This window comes from Bolinopsis microptera, chromosome 5, assembly GCF_026151205.1.
Source record: "Bolinopsis microptera isolate Bmic1 chromosome 5, MBARI_Bmic_1.0, whole genome shotgun sequence".
Lineage (NCBI taxonomy): Eukaryota > Metazoa > Ctenophora > Tentaculata > Lobata > Bolinopsidae > Bolinopsis > Bolinopsis microptera.
In genome coordinates this window covers 19716612-19744442 of record NC_087076.1, presented here as the reverse complement: position 1 = coordinate 19744442, position 27831 = coordinate 19716612, and the positions used below count along the sequence as shown (strand labels likewise).

At 38.8% G+C, this 27831-nt stretch overlaps 2 protein-coding genes across 2 annotated transcripts in view; both read right to left on the bottom strand.

Annotated features, from left to right (window-relative positions):
* Nucleotides 1-27831, bottom strand: part of LOC134815693 (tubulin polyglutamylase ttll6-like) — a 100540-nt gene that overhangs the window by 49062 nt on the left and 23647 nt on the right. The gene's annotated exons all lie outside the window — the stretch shown is intronic.
* The window catches only part of LOC134815694 (metal-response element-binding transcription factor 2-like), a 106870-nt gene continuing 85909 nt past the window's right edge, over nt 6871-27831 (bottom strand). The window contains exons 14-16 of the mRNA XM_063824272.1: nt 9346-9553; nt 8636-8723; nt 6871-7463 (exon numbers count right to left, since the gene is read on the bottom strand). Coding sequence (XP_063680342.1) covers nt 7281-7463; nt 8636-8723; nt 9346-9553 — 479 coding nt within the window. The 3' untranslated portion in view covers nt 6871-7280. The remainder of the gene's footprint in view (nt 7464-8635; nt 8724-9345; nt 9554-27831) is intronic.

Sequence of the window (27831 nt, the reverse complement as noted above, 5' to 3'; positions counted from 1 at the left end):
TTGATTTAAAATGTCATGTTCAGGGATAGAGTTGTATTGTGTTTGATCCTGGAGAACCATCCGTTAAATTACTTTAACATACAATTACAAATCAATTGTTTGCTATTTGTTATAACTATCCATGGTATATACAGATAAGGGAAGATAGTTTTGACTTTTGTTAAGTGTTTCTTACTGATATTGATACGCCGATGTTGGGTTATATTTATAAGTAGTCTCATGTGTGTTCCATGTTAATATTATCACCTCAGTTTTAGCTGTAGTTCTTCAATAACGAATTTTATTGTGTATAACTGATAACAAACAAGTGTTTAGGCTCCTGCGACATAGATGAAATCAACATTAACTGGGAGATGTTCTGTCCTAAAAAGGGACTTCAATTTCCAATAGGGTTGTCCACATATTACGCAATCAGCCGAGGGGGGGGGGGGGGGGGGGGGGGGGGGGGCTGTAATTCAAAAGCAAATTTGGCAAGAAGTGGTGCTCACGGTCTCACTTAACGTCACTTATCGCTCAGTTAAGAGCGACCAAGGTCTACGACAGACAGCCTGCAGGCATATGATCCGAATACGAAATATCCTTGTGTTCGGCATTCATTAGCCCTAATTGGTTACTTCTTATACAGTTGACTGACGCCGAGTAGGGTGTTTTGGCCGTTCTAACTTAAGAATTTTAAGAATTAAAGCAGCCGTATTGATTTAAAATGTCATGTTCAGGGATAGAGTTGTATTGTGTTTGATCCTGGAGAACCATCCGTTAAATTACTTTAACATACAATTACAAATCAATTGTTTGCTATTTGTTATAACTATCCATGGTATATACAGATAAGGGAAGATAGTTTTGACTTTTGTTAAGTGTTTCTTACTGATATTGATACGCCGATGTTGGGTTATATTTATAAGTAGTCTCATGTGTGTTCCATGTTAATATTATCACCTCAGTTTTAGCTGTAGTTCTTCAATAACGAATTTTATTGTGTATAACTGATAACAAACAAGTGTTTAGGCTCCTGCGACATAGATGAAATCAACATTAACTGGGAGATGTTCTGTCCTAAAAAGGGACTTCAATTTCCAATAGGGTTGTCCACATATTACGCAATCAGCCGAGGGGGGGGGGGGGGGGGGGGGAGGGGCTGTAATTCAAAAGCAAATTTGGCAAGAAGTGGTGCTCACGGTCTCACTTAACGTCACTTATCGCTCAGTTAAGAGCGACCAAGGTCTTACGACAGACAGCCTGCAGGCATATGATCCGAATACGAAATATCCTTGTGTTCGGCATTCATTAGCCCTAATTGGTTACTTCTTATACAGTTGACTGACGCCGAGTAGGGTGTTTTGGCCGTTCTAACTTAAGAATTTTAAGAATTAAAGCAGCCGTATTGATTTAAAATGTCATGTTCAGGGATAGAGTTGTATTGTGTTTGATCCTGGAGAACCATCCGTTAAATTACTTTAACATACAATTACAAATCAATTGTTTGCTATTTGTTATAACTATCCATGGTATATACAGATAAGGGAAGATAGTTTTGACTTTTGTTAAGTGTTTCTTACTGATATTGATACGCCGATGTTGGGTTATATTTATAAGTAGTCTCATGTGTGTTCCATGTTAATATTATCACCTCAGTTTTAGCTGTAGTTCTTCAATAACGAATTTTATTGTGTATAACTGATAACAAACAAGTGTTTAGGCTCCTGCGACATAGATGAAATCAACATTAACTGGGAGATGTTCTGTCCTAAAAAGGGACTTCAATTTCCAATAGGGTTGTCCACATATTACGCAATCAGCCGAGGGGGGGGGGGGGGGGGGGGGGAGGGGCTGTAATTCAAAAGCAAATTTGGCAAGAAGTGGTGCTCACGGTCTCACTTAACGTCACTTATCGCTCAGTTAAGAGCGACCAAGGTCTACGACAGACAGCCTGCAGGCATATGATCCGAATACGAAATATCCTTGTGTTCGGCATTCATTAGCCCTAATTGGTTACTTCTTATACAGTTGACTGACGCCGAGTAGGGTGTTTTGGCCGTTCTAACTTAAGAATTTTAAGAATTAAAGCAGCCGTATTGATTTAAAATGTCATGTTCAGGGATAGAGTTGTATTGTGTTTGATCCTGGAGAACCATCCGTTAAATTACTTTAACATACAATTACAAATCAATTGTTTGCTATTTGTTATAACTATCCATGGTATATACAGATAAGGGAAGATAGTTTTGACTTTTGTTAAGTGTTTCTTACTGATATTGATACGCCGATGTTGGGTTATATTTATAAGTAGTCTCATGTGTGTTCCATGTTAATATTATCACCTCAGTTTTAGCTGTAGTTCTTCAATAACGAATTTTATTGTGTATAACTGATAACAAACAAGTGTTTAGGCTCCTGCGACATAGATGAAATCAACATTAACTGGGAGATGTTCTGTCCTAAAAAGGGACTTCAATTTCCAATAGGGTTGTCCACATATTACGCAATCAGCCGAGGGGGGGGGGGGGGGGGGGGGGAGGGGCTGTAATTCAAAAGCAAATTTGGCAAGAAGTGGTGCTCACGGTCTCACTTAACGTCACTTATCGCTCAGTTAAGAGCGACCAAGGTCTACGACAGACAGCCTGCAGGCATATGATCCGAATACGAAATATCCTTGTGTTCGGCATTCATTAGCCCTAATTGGTTACTTCTTATACAGTTGACTGACGCCGAGTAGGGTGTTTTGGCCGTTCTAACTTAAGAATTTTAAGAATTAAAGCAGCCGTATTGATTTAAAATGTCATGTTCAGGGATAGAGTTGTATTGTGTTTGATCCTGGAGAACCATCCGTTTAAATTACTTTAACATACAATTACAAATCAATTGTTTGCTATTTGTTATAACTATCCATGGTATATACAGATAAGGGAAGATAGTTTTGACTTTTGTTAAGTGTTTCTTACTGATATTGATACGCCGATGTTGGGTTATATTTATAAGTAGTCTCATGTGTGTTCCATGTTAATATTATCACCTCAGTTTTAGCTGTAGTTCTTCAATAACGAATTTTATTGTGTATAACTGATAACAAACAAGTGTTTAGGCTCCTGCGACATAGATGAAATCAACATTAACTGGGAGATGTTCTGTCCTAAAAAAGGGACTTCAATTTCCAATAGGGTTGTCCACATATTACGCAATCAGCCGAGGGGGGGGGGGGGGGGGGGGGGGGGGGGGAGGGGCTGTAATTCAAAAGCAAATTTGGCAAGAAGTGGTGCTCACGGTCTCACTTAACGTCACTTATCGCTCAGTTAAGAGCGACCAAGGTCTACGACAGACAGCCTGCAGGCATATGATCCGAATACGAAATATCCTTGTGTTCGGCATTCATTAGCCCTAATTGGTTACTTCTTATACAGTTGACTGACGCCGAGTAGGGTGTTTTGGCCGTTCTAACTTAAGAATTTTAAGAATTTAAAGCAGCCGTATTGATTTAAAATGTCATGTTCAGGGATAGAGTTGTATTGTGTTTGATCCTGGAGAACCATCCGTTAAATTACTTTAACATACAATTACAAATCAATTGTTTGCTATTTGTTATAACTATCCATGGTATATACAGATAAGGGAAGATAGTTTTGACTTTTGTTAAGTGTTTCTTACTGATTATTAAACCCGCCGTGTTGGGTTATTTTTGTGTCTTTTGGTGTGTTTTATGTTTATTACACTTTTTGTTTTAGCTGTAGTTCTTCAATAACGAATTTTATTGTTAAAACCCAAAAAAAAAAAAAACAAAAAAAAAAAAACCCCCCCCACAAAAAAAACCCCCCCCCCCCCCCGGCCCCCCCCAAAAAAAACCCCCCCCCCCTCCCCCCCCCCCCCCCCGGGGGGGGGGGGGGGGGGGGGGGCCCCCGGGGGGTTCTAAAAAGGAAAAAAAGGGGGGGGGGGGGCCCCGCCGGGGGGGGGGGGGGGGGGGGGGGGGGGGGGGGGGGGGGGTAGGGGCTGTAATTCAAAAGCAAATTTGGAAAAAAGGGGGGTTTTCTCACGGTCTCACTTAAGTACTTATCGCTCAGTTAAAAGGACCCAAGGGCACGAAAAAGGGGGAAAAGAATCCTTTGGGGGGAAAATTTTTTTTAAAATTTCCTTTTTGGGGTTTTAGCCCTAATTGGTTACTTCTTATACAAGTTGACTGACGCCGAGTAGGGTGTTTTGGCCGTTCTAACTTAAGAATTTTAAGAATTAAAGCAGCCGTATTGATTTAAAATGTCATGTTCAGGGATAGAGTTGTATTGTGTTTGATCCTGGAGAACCATCCGTTAAATTACTTTAACATACAATTACAAATCAATTGTTTGCTATTTGTTATAACTATCCATGGTATATACAGATAAGGGAAGATAGTTTTGACTTTTGTTAAGTGTTTCTTACTGATATTGATACGCCGATGTTGGGTTATATTTATAAGTAGTCTCATGTGTATTCCATGTTAATATTATCACCTCAGTTTTAGCTGTAGTTCTTCAATAACGAATTTTATTGTGTATAACTGATAACAAACAAGTGTTTAGGCTCCTGCGACATAGATGAAATCAACATTAACTGGGAGATGTTCTGTCCTAAAAAGGGACTTCAATTTCCAATACGGTTGTCCACATATTACGCAATCAGCCGAGGGGGGGGGGGGGGTTCCAAATGATTACGCTAGTGTAATTTTGACACAACATCTATAAATATAAGTATGTGTAAAACTGATTACAGAGGGGAGGGGGTGTTAAAACACCCCATACCGTGTAAATCATTGTTTCCTCCTCGACCCTCGTCTACTTTGTTCTTTTTATTTAACATGTCACTTTAAAGACTACTACCGTATAGATAGAAAGAGAATTAAGTCTTGACTTAAATATTTTGAAAAAAATATGCGTATTTTTCAGTGAGAAGCCTTTAGCCTCATTGAGTGCGCGGCGCGGCACAGTAACGCATCGATGCGTGCAGTTGACTGACGCCGAGTAGGGTGTTTTGGCCGTTCTAACTTAAGAATTTTAAGAATTAAAGCAGCCGTATTGATCTTCCAAACCTACAACTTTCAAGGGCTAGAATTCGCTGTATTTTGCCGTTAAACCACAACTTGTACTGTTTTACTTCATGATGGGGGGGGGGGGGGGGGGAGGGGCTGTAATTCAAAAGCAAATTTGGCAAGAAGTGGTGCTCACGGTCTCACTTAACGTCGCTTATCGCTCAGTTAAGAGCGACCAAGGTCTTACGACAGACAGCCTGCAGGCATATGATCCGAATACGAAATATCCTTGTGTTCGGCATTCATTAGCCCTAATTGGTTACTTCTTATACAAGTTGACTGACGCCGAGTAGGGTGTTTTGGCCGTTCTAACTTAAGAATTTTAAGAATTAAAGCAGCCGTATTGATTTAAAATGTCATGTTCAGGGATAGAGTTGTATTGTGTTTGATCCTGGAGAACCATCCGTTAAATTACTTTAACATACAATTACAAATCAATTGTTTGCTATTTGTTATAACTATCCATGGTATATACAGATAAGGGAAGATAGTTTTGACTTTTGTTAAGTGTTTCTTACTGATATTGATACGCCGATGTTGGGTTATATTTATAAGTAGTCTCATGTGTATTCCATGTTAATATTATCACCTCAGTTTTAGCTGTAGTTCTTCAATAACGAATTTTATTGTGTATAACTGATAACAAACAAGTGTTTAGGCTCCTGCGACATAGATGAAATCAACATTAACTGGGAGATGTTCTGTCCTAAAAAGGGACTTCAATTTCCAATACGGTTGTCCACATATTACGCAATCAGCCGAGGGGGGGGGGGGTCCAAATGATTACGCTAGTGTAATTTTGACACAACATCACTAATTAGTGACATATAATTAGTGATGTGATCCATCAGTAGGATCTAACTGACCTAGAAATGGGCTAGATACAGGGTAGAGTTCACATGTACATCATCGCGGTTCATTAAGAAGTAAACATGATCTTTAAGATTTGACCGCTCGACTCGTATATCACGTAAGGGACGGGAGCTCTTGCTAAAGGGGGGTTCTCGTATCTAGGGATGTGAGACGTACGTGCCAAAGGCATGCAACGGGAGTGAGCCGATCAAGTGTTCTTAGCTGATCAAGTGTACTCAGCTGATCTTGTTTCAAGGACGTTCATCCTTGTATCACGTCGCGTCGTGACCCCCTTTTTTGTTTCACTATAGTTATAGTGTGAAACTTTATCGTTTTTACGATACAGGGGGAGCCGCGCACTCCTGCTCGGCAGGTCATACAACATATGACAAGTTCACCCCACTGCTGGTGGCTCTGCGTAGAATCTAACCTGTTACCTCGTGAAATGCTTGGGCAATACCAACTAAGCCAGTCACTCCCTCAGCACTCCGTGCATTGAAGTATCTTCTTATTTTGTGTTTTGTTTCTGAATTTTACCCCTTCTGAGAGAAACTTGTGCGTCGCAAAATTAAAGATGTAGCAAAGAATAAGAAACGGACTCAAATCTAGTGCCAGTTGTAACAATTTGATCATCATAATTATATTTCAGCAAGTGGAATTTAATTTCTTACATCTTTCAAAAAAGTTATGAAGGATTTAAAATAGTGATGACACCACCATTCTTTGCTTCTGAGTGAAATCTGCTTCACATGCAGTTCACTAAAATCTGAATGGTTAACTTTGACCCGCTGACATAACACATAAGTTGCCTTGTTAAGTTTGGTCACTTCAATGGCGTTAACAGTTCATTTAAATGGCCAACATTTTAGTCGTTTTTCTCCCTTATTTGAACTGAACACTGCAACTGAACATGTTACTTTTGCCATTTTGTTAGATATGTCGTCCTAATAGTAATATTCGCATTTCCAAGTTTTCAGCTGCCAAAACCGAAGCGTGCTGTATACGTTTTCTTTTAAGGGGTCAAGAACAAACCAGTACCTGACAAAAAATTTAAAATAACCATAATTTCATTTTCATGGACTTATACTATTTGAACTTCGGACTAACTTGAAAGGTAAACATTTAACAAAATTAATTGCAACTTTAAACTACTGAAATACAGTTTTAAAACCAACAAAAATTCGATTATTAGATTGAACAAAATATTAAATATTGGACTACGAAATAAAATTGTAATATTCCTAGTTAATCGTTAATAGTTAATAAGTTAATTTAAAAGTACATCTTTTTAAATTTCATAGTCTGTTGGAATTGCAACCAACCAAAATGTGATCATAAATGACAAAGGCCCTTACCAACACATTTAAACCATAGTCTATATTTGTTCTGACGTATTGTTCATTCTTCTGATACGTTGCAGACAGCGTGATTTGATGCCCTCCCAAGCAATCAGATACTCCAAACCTCCATCATTCCCCTGCCTCTTTCCCAATATCTGGTAATTCTCGCCGCTTTGCAACCGTTTTATTGTCAACGATTTCGGTTCTGTGGCTGAATTCTGCAGGAACAAGGAAGTTGGTTGTTTTGAAAACAAATGACTGTTCATAAAGAACTATATCATGGGGATATAGTTCATTGTGATATGTGAAAATTAAATCATAAGTGGGCTTGTATAATTATTAATTTATTATACATGTTAAACATGATACGTATACGTTACCAATTCCGAAACATATTTGGCGATCAAATATCCAAAACACGTGTGCGCGGCTTTAATTCGCGAATTGGCGGCAAAAGTACAAATTATCATTTCGCGCCTTCCATTTTAGTATATTTGGATCTCTACCTTGTCACAGATGTTCCAGGCCAGGGTTAAAATTTAATAGATTGCTGATTGGATCATTAATAACTTGCACTTTGTAGGTGGTCAGTTGCCACCTAAATAAAGTTTCCATCTACATGAACGAAAGCTTTGATTTCAGAAATATCTTCTGAATAACTTATGCACAGTTATAGGCTCACCGACGAAAGTAATCTTAAGTAATAATCTCAGAATGTGTGTCTGTGTGTCTGTCTGTGAGTGCGTGTAATTTCCGAGCGGCTTAATCAAGAAAACGGTAAGAGTTACGAGACTGCCGGACTGGTCTTTTCGGTGTAGTTTCGACAAAACTCTGACGAAGCCAAATGAATAAGGTTTTTTAAATTGGTCGGCGGTAAGTGGTTTAATTGATGGTTTTGTACCACAAATGTGACATAAAATGGCGCACTTTTTCTCCCTCCTCGGCCCTCGCTCTCTCTCCCATTACTGCATAATATGTAGCGTTGGTGCATGAATCATAATTAGGTTAGCCGCGGAAGATTGACTGTTATGTAAGACTATAAGCTTATTAGGGGGGAGGGCGCTCATTGCGGTTTGGACTGTAGAGAGAGTTCATACTTTCATACGACAAGGTTATGCATGTTTTCAAATAAAATAGGCGGGTTTATACTTTTGCATTTCAACTGCGATAGTGAAGTCCCGGCTGTATAGGCCTGGACTACTAGTTACACTACTAGTTACACTACTAGTTACACTAGTAATTAAGTATTGCGACAATAAAACAGAACGTAATTACCCAACTTAAGTTCAGCACGTGTATCAGCAATGATATTGAACCGGAACACGTGCTCCAACCTCAGAGCTACAACACGTGAATTCGTGGATAGTTACAGTTTCGAGAATAAACTCACCGTCGGAGGATTACCATCTTTCTCCTCATCTAGTGCAGTTCGAGCTCTTCTCTGTTTCTGATCACTAGCTTCACCCGATTCCTCACTCCTGATTGGTTGTTTGTTTTACACGTGACTATTTTTGATGCTGTTTCTTAGACTAGCTTATTTACCTGCTATCTTTATCTATCCTTGAAAATTCCCTGTAAACCTTTTGAAACCTAATCCGAATTCAAATACCACTCTTTCAACCTCACTGGTTTTGGAATCGCACCTAAACGAGGTTTTAGGTTATTATCTCAACTTGTGTCACGACTATTATATTGGTGCAACACTGTGTCGTAAGACAATAACAATATCATGAATATGAGCCATCAGTTCGTGCAGCTAGCATCTGGTAGATCGAGTAATTCCGCTTTCAATCCTTATTACGTAGATCCTAAGATCCACGCGTTTACTACATACTAGACCTAGCTTGGATCTTGATTAACATGGTCGCCTTTCATAAGTGAAGTGAGTGACTTTCTTTATATGACCTTTACAACTTTATATTCTATGCTAATACAAGGTGCCTCCGTATACATTAACATTAATATCAATAAAACTATTAAAGTCGTGGTACTCACCCACTCACCCTCATGAATATTTATTAAAACTACAAAACACATACTATCACGTGATCACCAGGTGACGTAACACCGTTACTATAAATAGACGAGTTTCTCACTTACCTTGCCATATTGGATGTTGGTGGCGTTGAATTTAATTGTGATCTGCTTCCAGAATTCTTTCTCTTTTTCCCACTTTTTGTCTGTGTTTCGCTGTGACTCTCATTTACTTTAATCTTTTTCCCATAGTAGTCCACGTCTTTGAAAAGGGATATGTCGTATTGGGACGGGGGGAACTCTTCTGGAAGCGGGGATCCGTCCACTTGCAACCCTTGAGAAGATAAGAATACTATGAGCAAGTTATTAAAGTGAGGAGAATTAGTTTCAATTTTGAATATTTCAATAAAATAAATTGTCAGTTGGCTACTGGGTGTCAGGTTGCTACTTTACTCTTATCATGTACCCACTCCCACATCCAGAACTGAGAAATATTAGATACGAAATATCATACGATTTCCAGTTCACACTTATACTGTTCCATCATAGAACTACGTCATTCGTATATCATCAACATCTTAATAAATCAAGGAAAGAAATTTTGTGATTTATTTTCTAAAAATGGGTGCATAATACTGCTTGGGAACAGAGCCGTATCTCATCAATTATACAAATATATAAAATGTAATATCAGATGATGGGGATCATACGTCATGAAATTTTTTAATTTTCTCATGCTATAACTACGAGGACTCTACAATGTACACCACACAACTTTGATGATGTCCTTAGTTTACTTAATCCGGACTGTTGCGCTGAACTTGTAAAGTTTGATGTTGAATCGATCACTAAATATACCATTTATAGTAAACAACTGTGAGTGCCGCAATAGGTGAAAGTGCCGCAGTGGTTGAAAACAAATAATTAGCTAAATTAAACTGCACCCCCCGGCCCCCCCCCCCCCCCCCCATGATATCTAGCGTCTTAAATACCAATTTTCTGTGTTGTGAGACTGCGTTCTTGTAAGCTTGTATCTTCAACCGTTCAATTTTGTTGCAGTTTCTATTATAGTATACTCATGGCTTTAATAGCATATTATGTTATTAACTCATTTAAAATTTCTATTGAGAGTATTCATATCAGTAGTAAAAATCTTTAATATTAATTAGACTCCGGTTTCGGCAGATATAATAATATACTGATCGTATCCACTATTTCCACAATGAAACCAAAACCTTAAATGATCACTTGATCAGTTAAACTTTTGGTACCGTACGTTCTGGTTCCGTATATTTTGCTTTCCATTAACCACGATAGACCAGGTCATGTGATGCTCAGTTTTTTAGAAAGCTAGTTCTTAGTGGCTCTGGCCACCATTTATTTACATTATACATTATGAGGATCTTTATTATTTACTGCTACGTAGAGTACAGGGTCAGATAAGGGTCCATGTAGTATTCTTCATGGGGGAGCCCTCACTCAGCACCTTACAGGAAATTTAAAACATTTTATTTATTAGAAACTTCTCTTAGGTTTTAGCAGCTATGGTTAGTCATTTTGCTCAATTGGGTTTAGAATTTATCCACCCGTGCCTAACTGTACACCTTATAAATCAAGAGGCTTGCATATAATGAACATATTGACATGGGTGTAGAGTTGAGTCTGTACGGAACCTAATGAATAGCGCACCAAATGAATTGCTAACTGACTGAACCAGTCTGTTAAAACATAGTTTATAGCGATAATATTGGATCTTATGGCTTATGCTCCATTCGGAGTCTCGCTATTGCAACACGTTTTAAGATGTTTAGACCGGAGTTAACTAAGCACATAACGTAAAATGGCTAAATAGATAAGGTGTCTGGTAATTGTAAAAGAAACTTATTTTCATTAACAAAAATAATACAAAGAAATTGTACAAATTTTAAAAAATATTGTAGATATTACATGGCACCGGTACGTACCGGATAATAAACCTTAAAAAGTAAAAATCATCAAAATATATCAGTTCATAATAATATATTCAATGTCAATTGTCACTTCTTGAAAGTTATTTCACAATATTATTGGCTTGTTAAATTTCTCCTTCGTCGAAAGGACCACTCCCGAACACCTGAACTTCACGGAACATCATAAGTTTGGCAAGAGACTGCTTCACATAAACCTTCCGAGCGTAAACTTTCTCTTTTGCTCTGAAGTTGTAGAGAGACTTTTCTTCAGCAATACCTCCGAGAAGTTCCTCGTCTGCGTAGACAAAAACACCGAGATTGAAGCTCTGATCAGTAAGTCTACTCCAAAGTTTGACTGTATTAATCTTGAACAATCCACCCAGATCAATGATAAGCATGAAGTTCCTCTTGCTAGCATCAGCATCATTAGGATTTAGGATGCTGTATTGGATTCAACCCGTTCCAATCATTACTCAACGTATAGACTCCGTCCACTGCATATTCAGAAAATAGTCTGTCTTGCCATGTACTGTTCTGCCAAGTCAGTTTTTGTTGTGATATCAGTCTCACCTCTGATATCATGACTTCTACTTTTTTGTCCACTTTCGTTATCATCGATCCCATTCCTTTCTCCAGCTCTATCATTTTGTCACTTATCTGCGACTCCATATCGGTGATTTTCTCTCCTTGTGCACGCACGAGATCTTTCATTTCTTTAACTTCCTTGATAAGATTGAGTGTTATTGTAACTCAGAAGTCAAAACTCAAAAACTAACGTTTCACAAAAACGTTAGTATTACCACAATAATTTATTAAATTTATCTATCTGCGACATAACAAGTGACTTATGCATGTAATCTATCCTGATCTGGAGGATCTCGAGTAAACTGACGCTCACTTTATAGCTTTATGGAGAATTCTTCAGTTCGCAAAAAATATGCTGAGAAATTTAAAGCATAAAAAGGGACGAATTTCATAGAAAAAAGATCCCAAGACAATTGAGTAAAAATATATGTATAATGTGTTGCTACTGTAAATATCCGAGCATTGTCGGTCTTATTGTTATATAGTTATATTTCCCTACGTGACCTAGTTCACAATTTTCTAAATCTCCCTGTTTAATTTGAGTTGCCGGGGGAGTCTTCTTAAAGTGAGCGACAAATTGGTTTAAAACCAACGCAATCCGTTTTAAGAGGTATTTAAGTAGACACGTTAACCTTTATTAACCACCAGCACCACGTCGTTATGTTATAACACGGTTGAGAAGTCACGTGACTCACGTGACTCACGCTTTACGCCACCTTCAAACACGACTAAAAGGTTGCTGTTTTGTGGCTTTCATTCTGATTCCATGTCTGGCTTTCAGACATGAACCATGTTTCAATAGTTACCACATGAAAGCCTCTGGAAATCCAATTTGAACAATAACTTAAATCGACGGCCCTATTCATTAAACCAAACCGGCACCATGCCTGTAGGATTGTTGGTAAATATTCAGCCAGATATCATAGAGACAAGAGTTTGATATCATCAACACAATATGTTATATCTATGAACAATCATCTTAGGACACAAAGCTTTGTCTTTATGAAGCACGGATATAAAACTCATTAGTCAACACTAATATACTCTGTACTATAAGTATAAGGGTCATGGAGTTGTCATCACATTTCTAATTTCTGAGCCACTTTACGGTTGAAATAAGCCACACGTGGTTAATTAGTTAATAAGACATAACAGAGGGATTCATGGTAAAGTATCATATTGTAGCTCAGTTCCAATATTAGACTCCTTACCCTGGTTTATGTGTTGCTACTTTATAACGTAGGGAATAGAAGGAGCAGTCAGATTTGGCGGTAAGTAGTGAGGGAGCCGATTGTTATTTGAGGATGTATGTACAGTAAAACCCCGATTTACCGCAGAGTTTGGGGGAAAGGAAACATTCGCGGTAAATCGGGGTCCGCGGTAAATCGGGGTTTTGTTTTTTTACATTTAAATAGTGATATACTATTTGGGGGAAAGGAAATGGCCACGGTAAATCAGGGTTTGCGGTAAATCGGGGCGCGGTAAATCGGGGCACGGTAAATCGGGGCACGGTAAATCAGGGTTTTACTGTACTTAGTTTCTCTGGCAGGTCGAAGAGCAGTTTTCATGACATTTTCCTTCCGACCTTCTGTGAACTAAATAATGCAACATGATAAATGGGGTGAGAGGTGAGGCTTCGTGTTATTTTTACAGCAAACACCTGCTAGAAGTATGGTTTCACCGTGAGTATTGAGTAATGAGTATGGCAAAACACACCATGAGAAATTTTACACATTCGGAGAAAGGTTGTTCCGTGTACAGTGTATTTTTTAATGATCAGATTTGTAAATCCAAATTTTCTGGACCATAGCACTTTTCGGACAAAAATATACCCTTTTGGATTTTATTTTCTTGCTGAAAATGTTTTAAAGTGGTTATTTTTTGATGGTTTTGTTTATTTGACTGAACTAATTAAATAAACGAATTCGAATTAATATCGGTATTCAGCGAGTATATAATTGTATAGTGGGTATATTGTCCCGCCCATTGCGTTTCAGTGTTCCGGTTAGGTAACCAAGGAAAGTAAGTAACTGTGTTATATAAACTACCATTTAGCACAGCATTGAAGGCACACACGGATATACAACAAGACCGTTAAGAGCCAGTCTCGTCTATATCATTGCCATGATATCAATGACATATCGATGACTTCGACTCATCAAGATTGTAATAAGACTGGTGATCGTGATTGTATTATATCCGATATACGGAGCTGTCAGTGAGGCTGACTGAGTGAAGTCATATCGTGATAATATTCTGGACACCTGGTGAGGAGTGTGGCTAGCACAGTACTGACTACCGATTACAAACACACGTACTGGTGAAGAAAATGTCAAGTCCTGTCAAAATCTGGCGCTTGGTATCCCCTAACTTGATATGTTGTCTGAGCAGTGAGAACTTTAGAGTAGTTCATATTATCTGGAGAGGAATATGCTGGATTCCTGCTAGACTTTACCTCACGTGAGCAATTTTGAAATTTAGTTTAACATGTTTAGTTGGTTGGGTTTCCGTTGTATTTCGTTGGATTTGTGCCGTTGCCTTTCTTTATCAGTTAGTAGCTGACATGGGATTTAAAAATTTACAACCTCAACATAGAGCACAAATATAAAATATTGATTGATTGCTTGAGAAGCATGAGCACAACCTGGAGGTAGTTCTTGGCAAATTGTTATATTATTACTTTATTCAAATCAAAAATAGAACATAAATAGACATCTTAAAAATCTGACCAGTAGATTTTGAAGCTCAAGATGTAACTTTCACGAATCACGAATATATGATGATTCAAAAGTATGAATGATGATCTATTTATAAACAAATTAAAGATATTTGCTTAATCATATTTGCCTAATCATATTTACTTAATCATATTTACTTAATATTTGCTTAATTAGCCAGGTTTGCTAAATATTCCCTAAAATTTCTTTACGATTAAAATGCTGATGACCTATCCTTTAATCTATCCACTTATTATTAGCTATAATTCATAAAGCAAATTTGGAGGACAAAAGATAACACTAAATTATTTGCAATAAAAGTAAAACGTTTAGAAATTGGGACCGGAAGTAACCATTTAAAAGTCTCGGCTAAGCAAGATATTTTCGTCATGTCCTGTTGAATTAGCCCTCCTTGTGTGAGCAGCTAAATCTTTGTTTTTAGTATTAAAAAATACCGATGCCACAAGTTGTACCGCTGCAGTCCCAACAAATAAGCTCACCACACAAACAGGACTTACTGGATACAGTAAGTATGTGAGGAAACAGCCAGCAGTCCCACCAGCGTCCCCAAGAGAGTCAGAGAGTATATGAAGGTTGAAGCTGTGCTCCTGAGAACGGTGGGATAATGTCCCACAGAAATGAGCCAGATTGTAAACTGTAACCCAGTTCCGAACAAGCGAAGTAGCATGTTCAAGATCACCTTCAGGATTTCATTCAAATCGAAATATCCAGATATCGTGCATAACAAAGCTAGCGCAGAGAAGCTGATGACCGTGAATTTCCGTCCCACCTTCTTTCCAATAAATCCTGATAAGAGAACCCCAACGACGTCCCCAAAAAAAAGCTACCATATCTTCTGTCAGGCCTTCCTTGTCAAGGATATTTTCGCATCAAGTATCATTCACAGAGTGAATGTTCTGACTTTCTTTTGTATTTTCTGAAGCGAGGGGAAGGTATGCCGCAAATGCTAAGAAGATGTAGAAGTGAACCAGCGACTGATTGATTCATCACAAATCAATCATGTGCTGGTTAAAGAGTTTTGAATAGCATTTAGCGATATAATAACTTATAAATTGAGTATTTTAAGTTGTCATGACAACAACTCACGTACGACAGATTTTGTGCTCGCAGCTCAGTTTAATATTTACTTCAGGTGACTCCGTTGTAACAGTAAATTAATCGTGGCTACATTGCTGGAGTATTCGAGTAAAGATAACGGTTGATCGTGACTTCTACCTCATCAAATAAACTGCTTGAAAGTATAACCATGCAAGGATCTTAAAGGAGCCGTTTCCATGTGAAGATCATATTGAACTGCAATGCACGTGATCGCATTTTCTCCAGTTTTTACGCACGTGATCGCATTTTCTCCAGGTTTTACGGTAACTGATGAAAGAATTCATTCATTAACTGAACTGGGCGTAACTTGGCTGACCCACAACGTTCCAGAATAAACCCCGTACCAAGCTGCTATTTCATTATCTGTATCAATATTACTAATAGATATCAGTTTGTCTATTTGGCATTGCCCTAGGATACCGTCTAACTCTAAAGTGGTGTCAAAAGACAACGATATTTACTTATTTAGTGATCTTGACACCACTTGGGGGTTCATTTTTCGAGACCTAAATTATTCCTTCCTTGTGAAATTTTGTATTTATTCATACTAGTCAAAATTAAAAGGCCATAAAAGCAGTCGACCCAGTCCACAAAATTTCAAAAGTATATCTCTCACGGTTTTCGCGGAAAGTAGTGTTAAAATTGATGTCGTGGTGTCAGTAAAATGGCAACAGATATATATATATATTATATATTATATATATATCGTCTCGCTTTATATAGTAAAGTAGTAAGATTACTTAGATAAAGACTTGACAAGCATATCCCGATTCCCACTTTTATTGCAATACTAAAACACGATATAATATTATGGCAGATTAGGTACCGATTGAAGACTATTAGCGCGTTAGATCGTGACCGCACGTGGTTGAAGTCTCTTGTATAATAGAACGGCACACCAGCTGGGCCATGATGATCTACAGATCTTAAACTTTATCGTTTACTGTATAGGCCAGGCTACTCGAGAGCATGTAGCACCTTATTACCTTAACACTGTTCAATCTTTATTTTGTGGAATATTCTGAATTAGATTTTATTTACTATAAAATATTTAAAGATCACTTTGTACTACACTAAAATACCTAAATCTCAACAAATGTGTCGTAGCTTGTCTTTCCTTCGAATTCTTATGTAATGGACCAATGTTTTTATCGACTAAACAACAAATTTGAAGTGGGTTTTTAGAATGTACAATGTTAGCTGTAGCTATGTACTAAAAAACAGATTTTAAGTCTTGCATGGCTAGCTTATAATAGCCAATAAGATTTAAAATATTTCGTCACGTGAATGATCTAATGCTTCTTTTAGTAAATAAGTTATAGTTTCGTATTACCACGGGGTCAGATAACACATTTTCCATCAGATCTCACGTTGAGACCCCTGTTTGTGATTTTATAACTCATTCATTTTGCCAGACTCTTTTTGAATTTTCTATTTGAGTATTTGGAAACCGGTCCACGTACTGGAAGTGAGTCCAATTCTCCCCTTGTTGATTCCAATTTGTACTGTATACCAGTTTCCATGCCGAGACGAGGTCACACATTTGCTTGATCGTTTGTGAAGATGGCGTTAGGGTGTTCAATACCTGAACTTTAATAAAGTTTATTGAACTCACGCGAAGCGGAATGAAGGCGATTATTAATATTAGATGGTAAATTGGTTTGGCAAAGCAATCATACTTTCGTGCATTTAATTAGCCTTCTGCATTAAAACCCCAACAGTTAAGTCGTATCATGGTTCAACATCTCACAAAATATGAGCTCATCCCCATAAAAAATCAATCAAGCCAACTTTGAATCTTATTATTTTTCTCCGCCCAATCTGTGATCGACCTCTCACATAATGCTCTTCGTAGTCGAATTGCCACGCGTCACAGATACTATGTATATTCGAGAATGGTCCGAACAATGGGACTATGGAATACAAAGGATCAGACATAGGGGCACCAGGAGAGTGCGCAACGAATATATTAAATTACTACAACCGAGCTGAGATTGAGTTTCTTCATTTTAGTCCTTTACGTAGATCCCTGATCCTATATTCTTTTCGCGTCCGGGCGCTATTTTTGACGCAAAAGGGTTGCCATCATCAATTATAGCTGGGGTAGGCAACTACTGTTTAGTGTTTTGCCATCATAAGATCTTAGGTTGCAAAGTCGTTTTTATGGTATATACTAACTATCTTACTATATATAAAGCGAGACGATATATATGGAGGATTCCGTACCATTTTACTGACACCACGGCATCAGCTTTAACGCGACTTTCCGCAAAAACCGCAAAAGATATACAACTGAAACGTTTTTGACTGGGTCATATGCTCTAATGGCTTCCAAATCAGCATGAAAAAATAAAAATTTGCCAAGAAATAGGAGTTTTAGAGCCCAAAATTTGGACCCCCAAGTGGTGTCAAAAACGCGAATTAAATAGGTAATAATTATTTTAGTCTCTTGAGTCTTGACACCATTTTAGGGTTATAGTTATACGGGTTCCTGCTAGTTAATTGTAATTACTAATTATTATTATCCATTCCCGATATACCAAACACCGACTTAACATGATTTAACAGTGAGGACCCCGCTCAAAGTCGATGTTGTGAGTTAATTGACCGGTTTTTTGGTTAACTGGAATTTTCCATAAACTGGAAAATTAACCAAACTTTGAGGCTGACAGTTACCATGATCGAGTTGTTTGTGCCAATCAATGATTTCCAGCCATGCTCGATCAATTCATATACCTTCATTTTACAATTTAAACAATGAAATGGACCAGCCACTTTAAATTAACCTTTTACAATACAGTCAGATTTCCTCGTTAAAGGCCGTTATTTCAACATTTTAGAGTTCTGTACCCTGTGCTTACCAGTTACAGAGAGGATGCCTTGACCGCATATCATAATGAGTCTTCTAATTAATCAAGTTGAAAGTCAAAACAAGTTCATTACGACAATCGAACGTTTATCTCAGACCATTCATATTTATCCAAATTTCAGCTAATTTCATATATAACAGAGCTTAGTGGACAATAGTGCTCATTTCAGAGGGGAGCTGAACCAATACTACTAGGCTGATGGACCAGTGTACAATATGATATTAAAACGATTGTCCAACATTATATTATTAACATAATATTATTATAACGAGGTCTGATCATCATCTTCTTACAGCGTTCGATGTCTGTGTGAAGGTAAAATGGTGACATCCTCTGGATCAGGCAGAGGTTGGATGTTATCGGGATTACTTCTGTAGTAGTTGTACAGTAATACTAAGGTAATGGGACTACCGCGGACCTTCTACCGGCCAAACCTTGTTAACAAAGTCGCAGTCAAGGTTCGCAGTAGTCCCATTACCTTAGTAATGCTGTACAACTACTACATAATATTATTATGGTAGATAAACGTTTTACTAATTTTACAATAACATCTTAATCTGGTCCATTTATTTAACGAAAAAAATTGTTTATTATATGTACTTCCATTTCATTTTAGGGGCACTGATCAAGGCCATAAAAAGTCTCATATTTTGGAGCCTACCAAGCTCGATTCTCGAGCTCGTTTGATCACCTCGTATTGTTACTATCATGTTATTATTTTGTTGTAAATTTTATCAATGTTAGCGCTACTTTAATAATCCCTTTATGGCTTAATATTATATTAGCGCTACCTACTCCTTGGTTATTAATCATTTCTTTGTGGAACATGATTGTAGTGCTCCCTCAACTTAAAGATTTGATAAGTGCTATTCCGTAACTGTTTGAAAATGCTTTTCATTCGAATTATCATGGATACTCTGATACCTAAATAGTCTCACATTATGTTTCTTCGGTTAGAATAATAATACTAGATCTTTTTGATGTACCAGGCCAGGTTTTAAGGCCAGGTAGCGCAGTTGGTTAGAACGCCAGCTTTGCAATCGTGAGGTTGCGAGTTCGAATCCCACTGTCTGCCTGGTCGTGGGGTGAGTGTCGTTGACGTTCAGCTAAGGATCCTGAGTGGTCTATGCAGCCCCCCGGTCTACTCAGCCGAATACTCGAGAAATCGGGTGTGAAGGTTAAATGAGGAGCTGCACATTGCAGCAAAGTTTCGGGCGAAGAAAGTATGGTACGCACTACCTTAACCGTCACTGGCCAAATAAATCCTTCGGCTTCCTGTAATTGGCTGGTTGCACTTGAGTAACAATGTGGCTGTTGGAATACACCGAAGTAAAATAAATGTCTTGATAAAAAAGAAAAGGGGAGCGACCGTGTTGTGCAGTGTGGTGCAATGTGGTGCCGTGTGGTGCAGTGTGGTGCAGTGTGGTGCAATGTGGTGCAGTGTGGTGCAGTGTGGTGCAGTGTGGTGCAGTGTGGTGTAGTGTGGTGCAGTGTGGCGCAGTGTGGTGCAATGTGGTGCAGTGTGGTGCCGTGTTGTGTAGTGTGGTGCAATGTGGTGCAGTGTTGTGCCGTGTGGTGCCGGTTGGTGCAATGTGGTGCAGTGTTGTGCCGTGTGGTACCGGTTGGTGCCGTGTGATGCGGTGTGGTGCAGTGTGGCGCAGTGTGGTGCAATGTGGTGCAGTGTGGTGCAATGTGGTGCAGTGTGGTGCCGTGTGGTGCCGTGCGGTGCAGTGTGGTGCCGTGTGGTGCCGTGTTGTGCAGTGTGGTGCAATGTGGTGCCGTGTGGTACAGTGTGGTGCCGTGTGGTGCAGTGTGGTGCAATGTGGTGCAGTGTGGTGCAGTGTGGTGCAGTGTGGTGCAGTGTGGTGCAGTGTGGCGCAGTGTGGCGCAGTGTGGTGCAATGTGGTGCAGTGTGGTGCCGTGTGGTGCCGTGTTGTGTAGTGTGGTGCAATGTGGTGCAGTGTTGTGCCGTGTGGTGCCGGTTGGTGCCGTGTGATGCCGTGTGGTGCCGTGTTGTGCCCGTTGGTGCCGTGTGATGCCGTGTGGTGCAGTGTGGTGCAGTGTGGTGCAGTGTGATGCCGTGTGGTGCAGTGTGGTGCAGTGTGGTGCAATGTGGCGCAGTGTGGTGCAATGTGGTGCAGTGTGGTGCAATGTGGTGCAATGTGGTGCAATGTGGTGCAGTGTGGCGCAGTGTGGTGCAATGTGGTGCAGTGTGGTGCCGTGTGGTGCCGTTTGGTGCCGTGTTGTGCAGTGTGGTGCAATGTGGTGCAGTGTGGTGCAGTGTGGTGCAGTGTGGTGCCGTGTTGTGCAGTGTGGTGCAATGTGGTGCAGTGTGGTGCCGTGTGGTGCAGTGAGGTACAGTGTGGCGCAGTGTGGTGCCGTGTGGTGTAGTGTGGTGCCGTGTGGCGCAGTGTGGTGCAGTGTTGTGCAGTGTGGCGCAGTGTGATGCCGTGTGGTGCAGTGTGGTGCCGTTTGGTGCCGTGTGGTGCAGTGTGGTGCCGTGTGGTGCAGTGTGGTGCCGTGTGGTGTCGTTTGGTGCCGTGTGGTGCCGTGTGGTGCAATGTGAAGTACTCCGAATTGAAAATTAATCAAATATTATTATAATAATATCTTTAAAGTTACTTATTACTTTATTATATAGTAATACGTCTTGGTATAGGATGGAAGAGTTAGATTGCCCACGAACTATGATCAGTATTTGTAGTCTGAGCGTCAGACTACCCGGTACCACTGATTTCCTGAGTCTCAAGGCAGGGTTATTCCTGACAACAGGTTGGTACAAGCAATGAGCTTCCAAGTATAATGATTAGCAGTGACAGGGGCGGATATCTGCAGATCATGTCTAATTAATTGCGGTGCCGAGACTAGTAGGTCAGTACTACTGAATATCACCGGGTTAGAAGTATAATTCACTTCCTCGCCAATCCCCACTCCATGCTGTATTGAGTTCTTAATCTTACTCTAACGCGTTTCTAACCTGCACTCTAACGCGCTGCGATATTCACCTTATGAGTCCACAAAAGATAGCAACTCACCATTAATGATGCTCGAATCGACGGATCATGCGTGAAAATAACAGCCACCCAATGGCCACCCACTGGCCCCAGGTTCAGAGAAGTAGTTCATTACAATAGTCTTGATTGCAATGGTTTTGATTGACCTCCTGGCAGATGTTTCATTATTGGGATTATCAGAATATTAGATGTAGTGCTTACCCACTATATTTTACTACATCTTACTATATGGACACGTTCATTTGAGTTTGAGGATATTGGTAAACAAAAATAATAGCGTTTTTGACGATAGTGGCTTAATTTTGACATCTATTAACCTAGCACGTTCAGAAGTTCTGAACATTAGCCACGTAACCCATACTCCCATATGCACTGCTCAGAAAGAAAATCTATTGTTGTTAGGCACTATAATGTTTCAAATGTCACATTTTTGTGACTTAGTTAACTGCAGTTGTCTAATTATCATTCCTTGGTCTGAAACATAGTAGATTAGGTCAATCTAACAATTATGATACAACATTGGTTAAAGGGCACGGATCGAACGGTTACAAGGCAATATTTAGGTAACTTTGTCACACTCAGAATACCATACCTCTATTCTACTGTGAGGTGTCCTCAAAACCCTTTTTATTCATTATTTGATGGTTGATCTACCAAGTACGGAGTACCAATCATAGCCCTAAAATATGTTGCTTTGAATAGTTAGCTATTACAGGCACTTGGTTATTGGGAAATGAGGTTAATTCTGTCACAATATATGGAATTTAAAATTTTGGGCGAATAATTTATATCTGATTTTGGTTTAAAAGGCGGAAAAACTTTACATGATGACAATGTAGTTGATGCAAGTTAAGATCAGTTGATGTTTACATTGTCACAAAAAATTATACGAAATCTTAAATAGGTTAAAAACAATGATTATATAATGAAGTAGTCTCTTATAATAACTCTTATAATAACTGATGTGACAAAGTAAACATGTCTTGCCCCTATTTTGAAGATCTATATATTCTATAACTCTTTTAGAATTCAACATTCTTTCAGAAAAAATTGGTAGAATATTGTCCAGAACATCAGAGCTCAAGTTTAGCAATTTTAGGTTAAATTTGTCAAAGTCACTAAAAATGTGACAAAATTAACTTTTCCTGCCCCAACAATTTCAAGATAGTGTGTAAAAATTAGCATAGGCTGCTTTATTACCTAACTAAATCAATCCAAACTACAAAAGAATATATGTTAATGTGATGACGATTACCTAACTCTAATAATAACTGATGTGACAAAGTAAACATGTCTTGCCCCTATTTTGAAGATCTATAACTGAATTAGAATTCAATACTCTTTCAGAAACGATTGGTAGAATATTGTCCAGAACATCAGAGCTCAAGTTTAGCAATTTTAGGTTAAATTTGTCAAAGTCACTAAAAATGTGACAAAATTAACTTTTCCTGCACCAACAATTTCAAGATAGTGTGTAAAAATTAGCATAGGCTGCTTTATTACCTAAATAAATCAATCCAAACTACAAAAGAATATATGCTAATGTGATGATGATTACCTAACTCTAATAATAACTGATGTGACAAAGTAAACATGTCTTGCCCCTATTTTAAAGATCTATAACTGTATTAGAATTCAACATTCTTTCAGAAACGATTGGTAGAATATTGTCCAGAACATCAGAGCTCAAGTTTAACAATTTCAGGTTAAATTTGTCAAACTCACTAAAAATGTGACAAAATTAACTTGTCCTGCCCCAACAATATCAAGATAGTGTGTTAAAATTGGCATAGGAATTAGGATGCTTTATTGCCTATATTAATCGATCCATACTACGAAAAAGATCGGTTAATCTGATGACGATTACCTAACTCTTATAATAACTGATGTGACAAAGTAAACATGTCTTGCCCCTATTTTGAAGAACTATACCTCTATTAGAATACTATGTAATTTTATCATCAAAAAAATTTCGATAAACTAGTTATTTTGCCAGCAAGGAGCTGACAGAGTTATAATAATTTTTTTGTGACAAAATTACCCTATTTTTGACCATGTTGCGGTAGTTTAATTGTGACACTGTTAACATATTACCACCCGATAATGATTTATGTGACTGGTGCATGGTACTAGCAGTGTTGTTTGATCCATAGTACGTAATACAAAGGGTTTAAGCTGGTATATCATTATTTGTTCAATTTCACACATGTTCAGATATCATCAAGATTATGTGACAAAGTAAACTTGTATGTGCCTTCTGTGTTTTAATTCCTTGCGACTATATGATATAATAACAATTCCTAGCACTTCCAGGCCATTAACTAAACCTACACTACTCAGCATTGCTTATCAGGGTTCCCTAAACATTGTTCACATATTTTCTTAAATGTGTGACAGAGTAAACCTGAGTGCACCATCTAACGAAAAAAGTCTTCAAATATGTAGGTAATGGTCATATGTACCCATCCAATCAACTGGACACTCAAAATTTTGGTCAAAAACGGCAGCAAGGGGTCCATATTTACTCTGTCACATGTTTATAGTGTGACAATGTAACCATTTCCGTGCCGGCCGTATTTAAGCGATATCTTATCACCTGATTAAGATATCGTTATGTGACAAAGTTAGCCTAGAGGATGAGACGATTATCCTAACCATCAAGGGTTTGTGTAATTTCATAGTGTGACAAAGTCAACTACACTGTGCCTTTTAATAGGGTCACTTATATTTACCAATATCCTCAAACTCAAATGAACGTGTCCATATAATATAAAGCGAGACGATATATATATATATTATATATATACAATGAAAACAACGATTCTACAAACTCAAAGTTTCATGCAAATGCAATCATCAGTGTCACTGATGATTGCATTTGCATGAAACTTTGAGTTTGTAGAATCGTTGTTTTCATTGTACAATGCTCCCCTCCCGGGTAGAGCACTCTTGAAACTGGATTTCTCCAAAAGAAACATCATATATTTTATATATATATATATATTATATATATGTCCGTACCATTTTACTGACACGACGGCATCAACTTAAACACGACTTTCCGCAAAAATCGTACAAGATATTATACTGGTTCAAATGCTTTAGTTTTAGTGCCCAAAATTTGAACCCCCAAGTTTAAATAGTGTCAAAAACGCAAATTAAATAGGTAATAATTATTTTAGTCTCTTGAGTCTTGGCACCACTTAAGGGTTAGACGGATTCCTGCTAGTATACATACTAGCGAGACGATATATAGAGCGAGACGATATATATGGAGATATTATGGGTATATCTGTTGCCATTTTACTGACACTACGGCATAGGTGCAGCTTTCCTTTTGAGGTGAACTTTTAAGTTCCCGAGAAATCTTCTTAAGTTTGCTTTTTTTTCTCCTCGGGCACATTCGTAACCTACGGGCCAGGTAAACCTAAACTACATATTGACCGTTATGTACGTCGGTATCTGTTGAGGAGCCAAATCATCTGAAAAGCCCTAAACCTATATTTTGCTCAGGCACGTAGCCAGGATTTTTCTTTGGGGGGGGGGGGGGCTGTCGGCGAGTGAAGCTGCAAGCTGTGGCAGGGGTCTGGGGGCGCAGCCCCCAGCGGGGTCCAGGGACGGACCCCGTTGGCGGGGGCTAGGGGGGCGCAGCCCCCCGGAAAATTTTGCGAAATAAGGTGTTTTAGGCTAAATTGAAAGTTTAATGAATTTACAAAAATGTATGGTTTGGCATAATTATTGCCTACAATCCTGACCTGAGTAATTTCCCCTTTTGAGACTTTATTTTGGGTTGAAATTGAGTTTATCGAGAGGAAGTGAAAAATCTCTGGTTCAAATTTGGATTTGAAGCCATGTTTAATTTTTTCAATTTTCTGTTGAGGTCAATTTTTTGCGCTCGATTTTAGGGGAAAAATTGTAAGTTTGCTTTTAATTTTTAAGTTCCTGTCGGCACCTGAAATCGACGAAATCTGCAGGGGTGCACTACGGCATCAACTTTAACACGACTTTCCGCAAAAACTGTCAGAGATATACAATTGAAACTTTTTTGGCTGGGTCGAATGCTTTGATGGCCTTTTTATCAGTATGAAGAAATTAAAAATTGGCCAAGGAATAAGAACTTTAGGTCCCGAAATGTGGACTCACAAGTGGTCAAAAATCAAGAAATTAATAATTATTGCCGTCTTTTGACACCATTGACACCATCCTGTTACTACCTTACGAGACATATTTATATTCGACATAATTCTGGTGACCTAAATGTTTTGGGAACGAAAATATGGGATTTTTAACGTACTATATTGATAGTAAATCGACAAAGTCATAATTAAAGAAAATACCTGAAAAATAGTTTGGGGAAAATAATAATGGTGACCTAAATTTTGGTAGTCCGAAAATATAGACTTGTTTTTTTGGAAAACCACCGACTTTCGTATCTTCTAAATATGTCTTTTAAATATGTCTCGTAAGGTATATAATAGTGGGTACACCCCTGCAGATTTCGTCGATTTCAGGTGCCGTCGGAACCATAAAAATTAAAAGCAAACATAAATTTTTTCCCCTAAAATCGAACGCTTTCTGCGCAAAAAATTGACCTCAACAGAAAAAATTAAACATGGCTTCAAATCCAAATTTGAACCAGAGGTTTTTCACTTCCTCTCGATAAACTTAAATTTCAACCCAAAATAAAGTCTCAAAGGGGTAAATTACTCAGGTCAGGATTGTAGGCAATGATTATGCCAAACCATACATTTTTGTAAATTCATTAAACTTTCTACAGGGTGGCCCATAAGTGACTACCCACACGCAACCTCTTAATAACTCACGTAATTCGTCTCCAAATTGCACCAAAATTTCAGAGATTATAGATATGGGTCAAACTTAGATTTCCTGAAAGTTTCGTAAGCCACGCCCAATTACAGTGGGCGTGGCGTGACACTCCCTCTTTTTCACTATTGTCTTCATAAAATGAGAACGCTTTAAGCTAAGAACTCAAAATTTTTTGCACACATTTGGCTTGATAATTGAAAACTTTTCCAAAAGTTTCAAGTTCATTGGTTAAAATATGGTTGAGTTATGACCATTTTAAAATCCATCGGATATGTGATCCGAGCACTCAGTCAGTGATATTTGCACTCAATTAGTGATATCGTCACCCAATCTGATCAAGAGTAAGGCGTTAGCGTGTATTAATGAGGTTCATTAGGCTTTGATTGGATACCGATGATGACTTTGCTAGAAAGGAAAACACAAATTTTTAGGATAAATCAATAAATGAAATCAACTAATAAAAATTCCCACACAATTCAATAATTTCAATTAAGATGTTCAAATTGTCGTCCCCCAGCTGCAATCACCTTGAGGCACCGCTTCTTCACACTCCGACAAGCGTTCGTAGCAAACGCTGGGTCCATATTATGGATGATGTCGATCAGGTGGTGCTTTAGCTGCGTGATGTTTGCAGGATATCTCTCATAGAGTTGGTCCTTCACCCACCCCCACAGGAAGAAGTCACACGGTGTAAGGTCAGGACTTCTAGACTGTCACTCTACTTCCGTTTTCTTCGTAAAAGTAAGGTCCTAGGAAAAGCCGTTCTCTCCACCACTTCATCCGGTCTAGTAGAGCCCCAGTGAATTGCATTCTGGGAGTTGACATATCCGTTTATATGGCAGTGAGCCTCGTCGCTGTACCAGATTTCGTCCTCAAAGTAGGGATCCACATTCTGCTTGGACAGGAATGTGTTGGCGAAATCTATCCTCGATTGGAAATCACGGTCCAAAAGTTTGTGTTTCTTTGTGATTCGGTAGGCCCGGTTAGAAAGGTCTTGCTTTAGGATTCGCTGAAGGGTTGTTCTGCTGATGTCTAAGGCAGGAGCTCGTTTCCGGGTGCCAATCTTAGGTGTGTCCACCAACAACCATCGTGATGTTTTCTACAGTCCTCACAGTTCGTCTTCTGCCGACTCTTCGCCGATCGTGTGCAGAAAACGTAAACTTGATCTTGTGATGAATGTCAAAGCAGCTTTTCCGGCAAGGGGGTGGTCGGTTGAATTTCATCTGAAATTGTCGTTTAATCTGAGGGTAGAACTCCCCATTTTCTTTCTTCAGGTAGACGAACAATCGTTGTTCTGCAGTAAAGGGAGGATAGTGAACCATTTTCGATGATTCAATGGATGGTTCATTCCTTTTTATTGATTGTAAGGAACCTGTGACTAGCAGGGCTAACAAGCCCTGAAATGGTGACACCACCATAAATTCGTGTGATAGCGTTTTAGGTGCTGTCAGCTGTATAGGCCGGCCCATAAGCAGGCTGCAACCAATCAAGCGGTGCATGTGAGCCAAACAGGCCATTAACCAAGTGACGA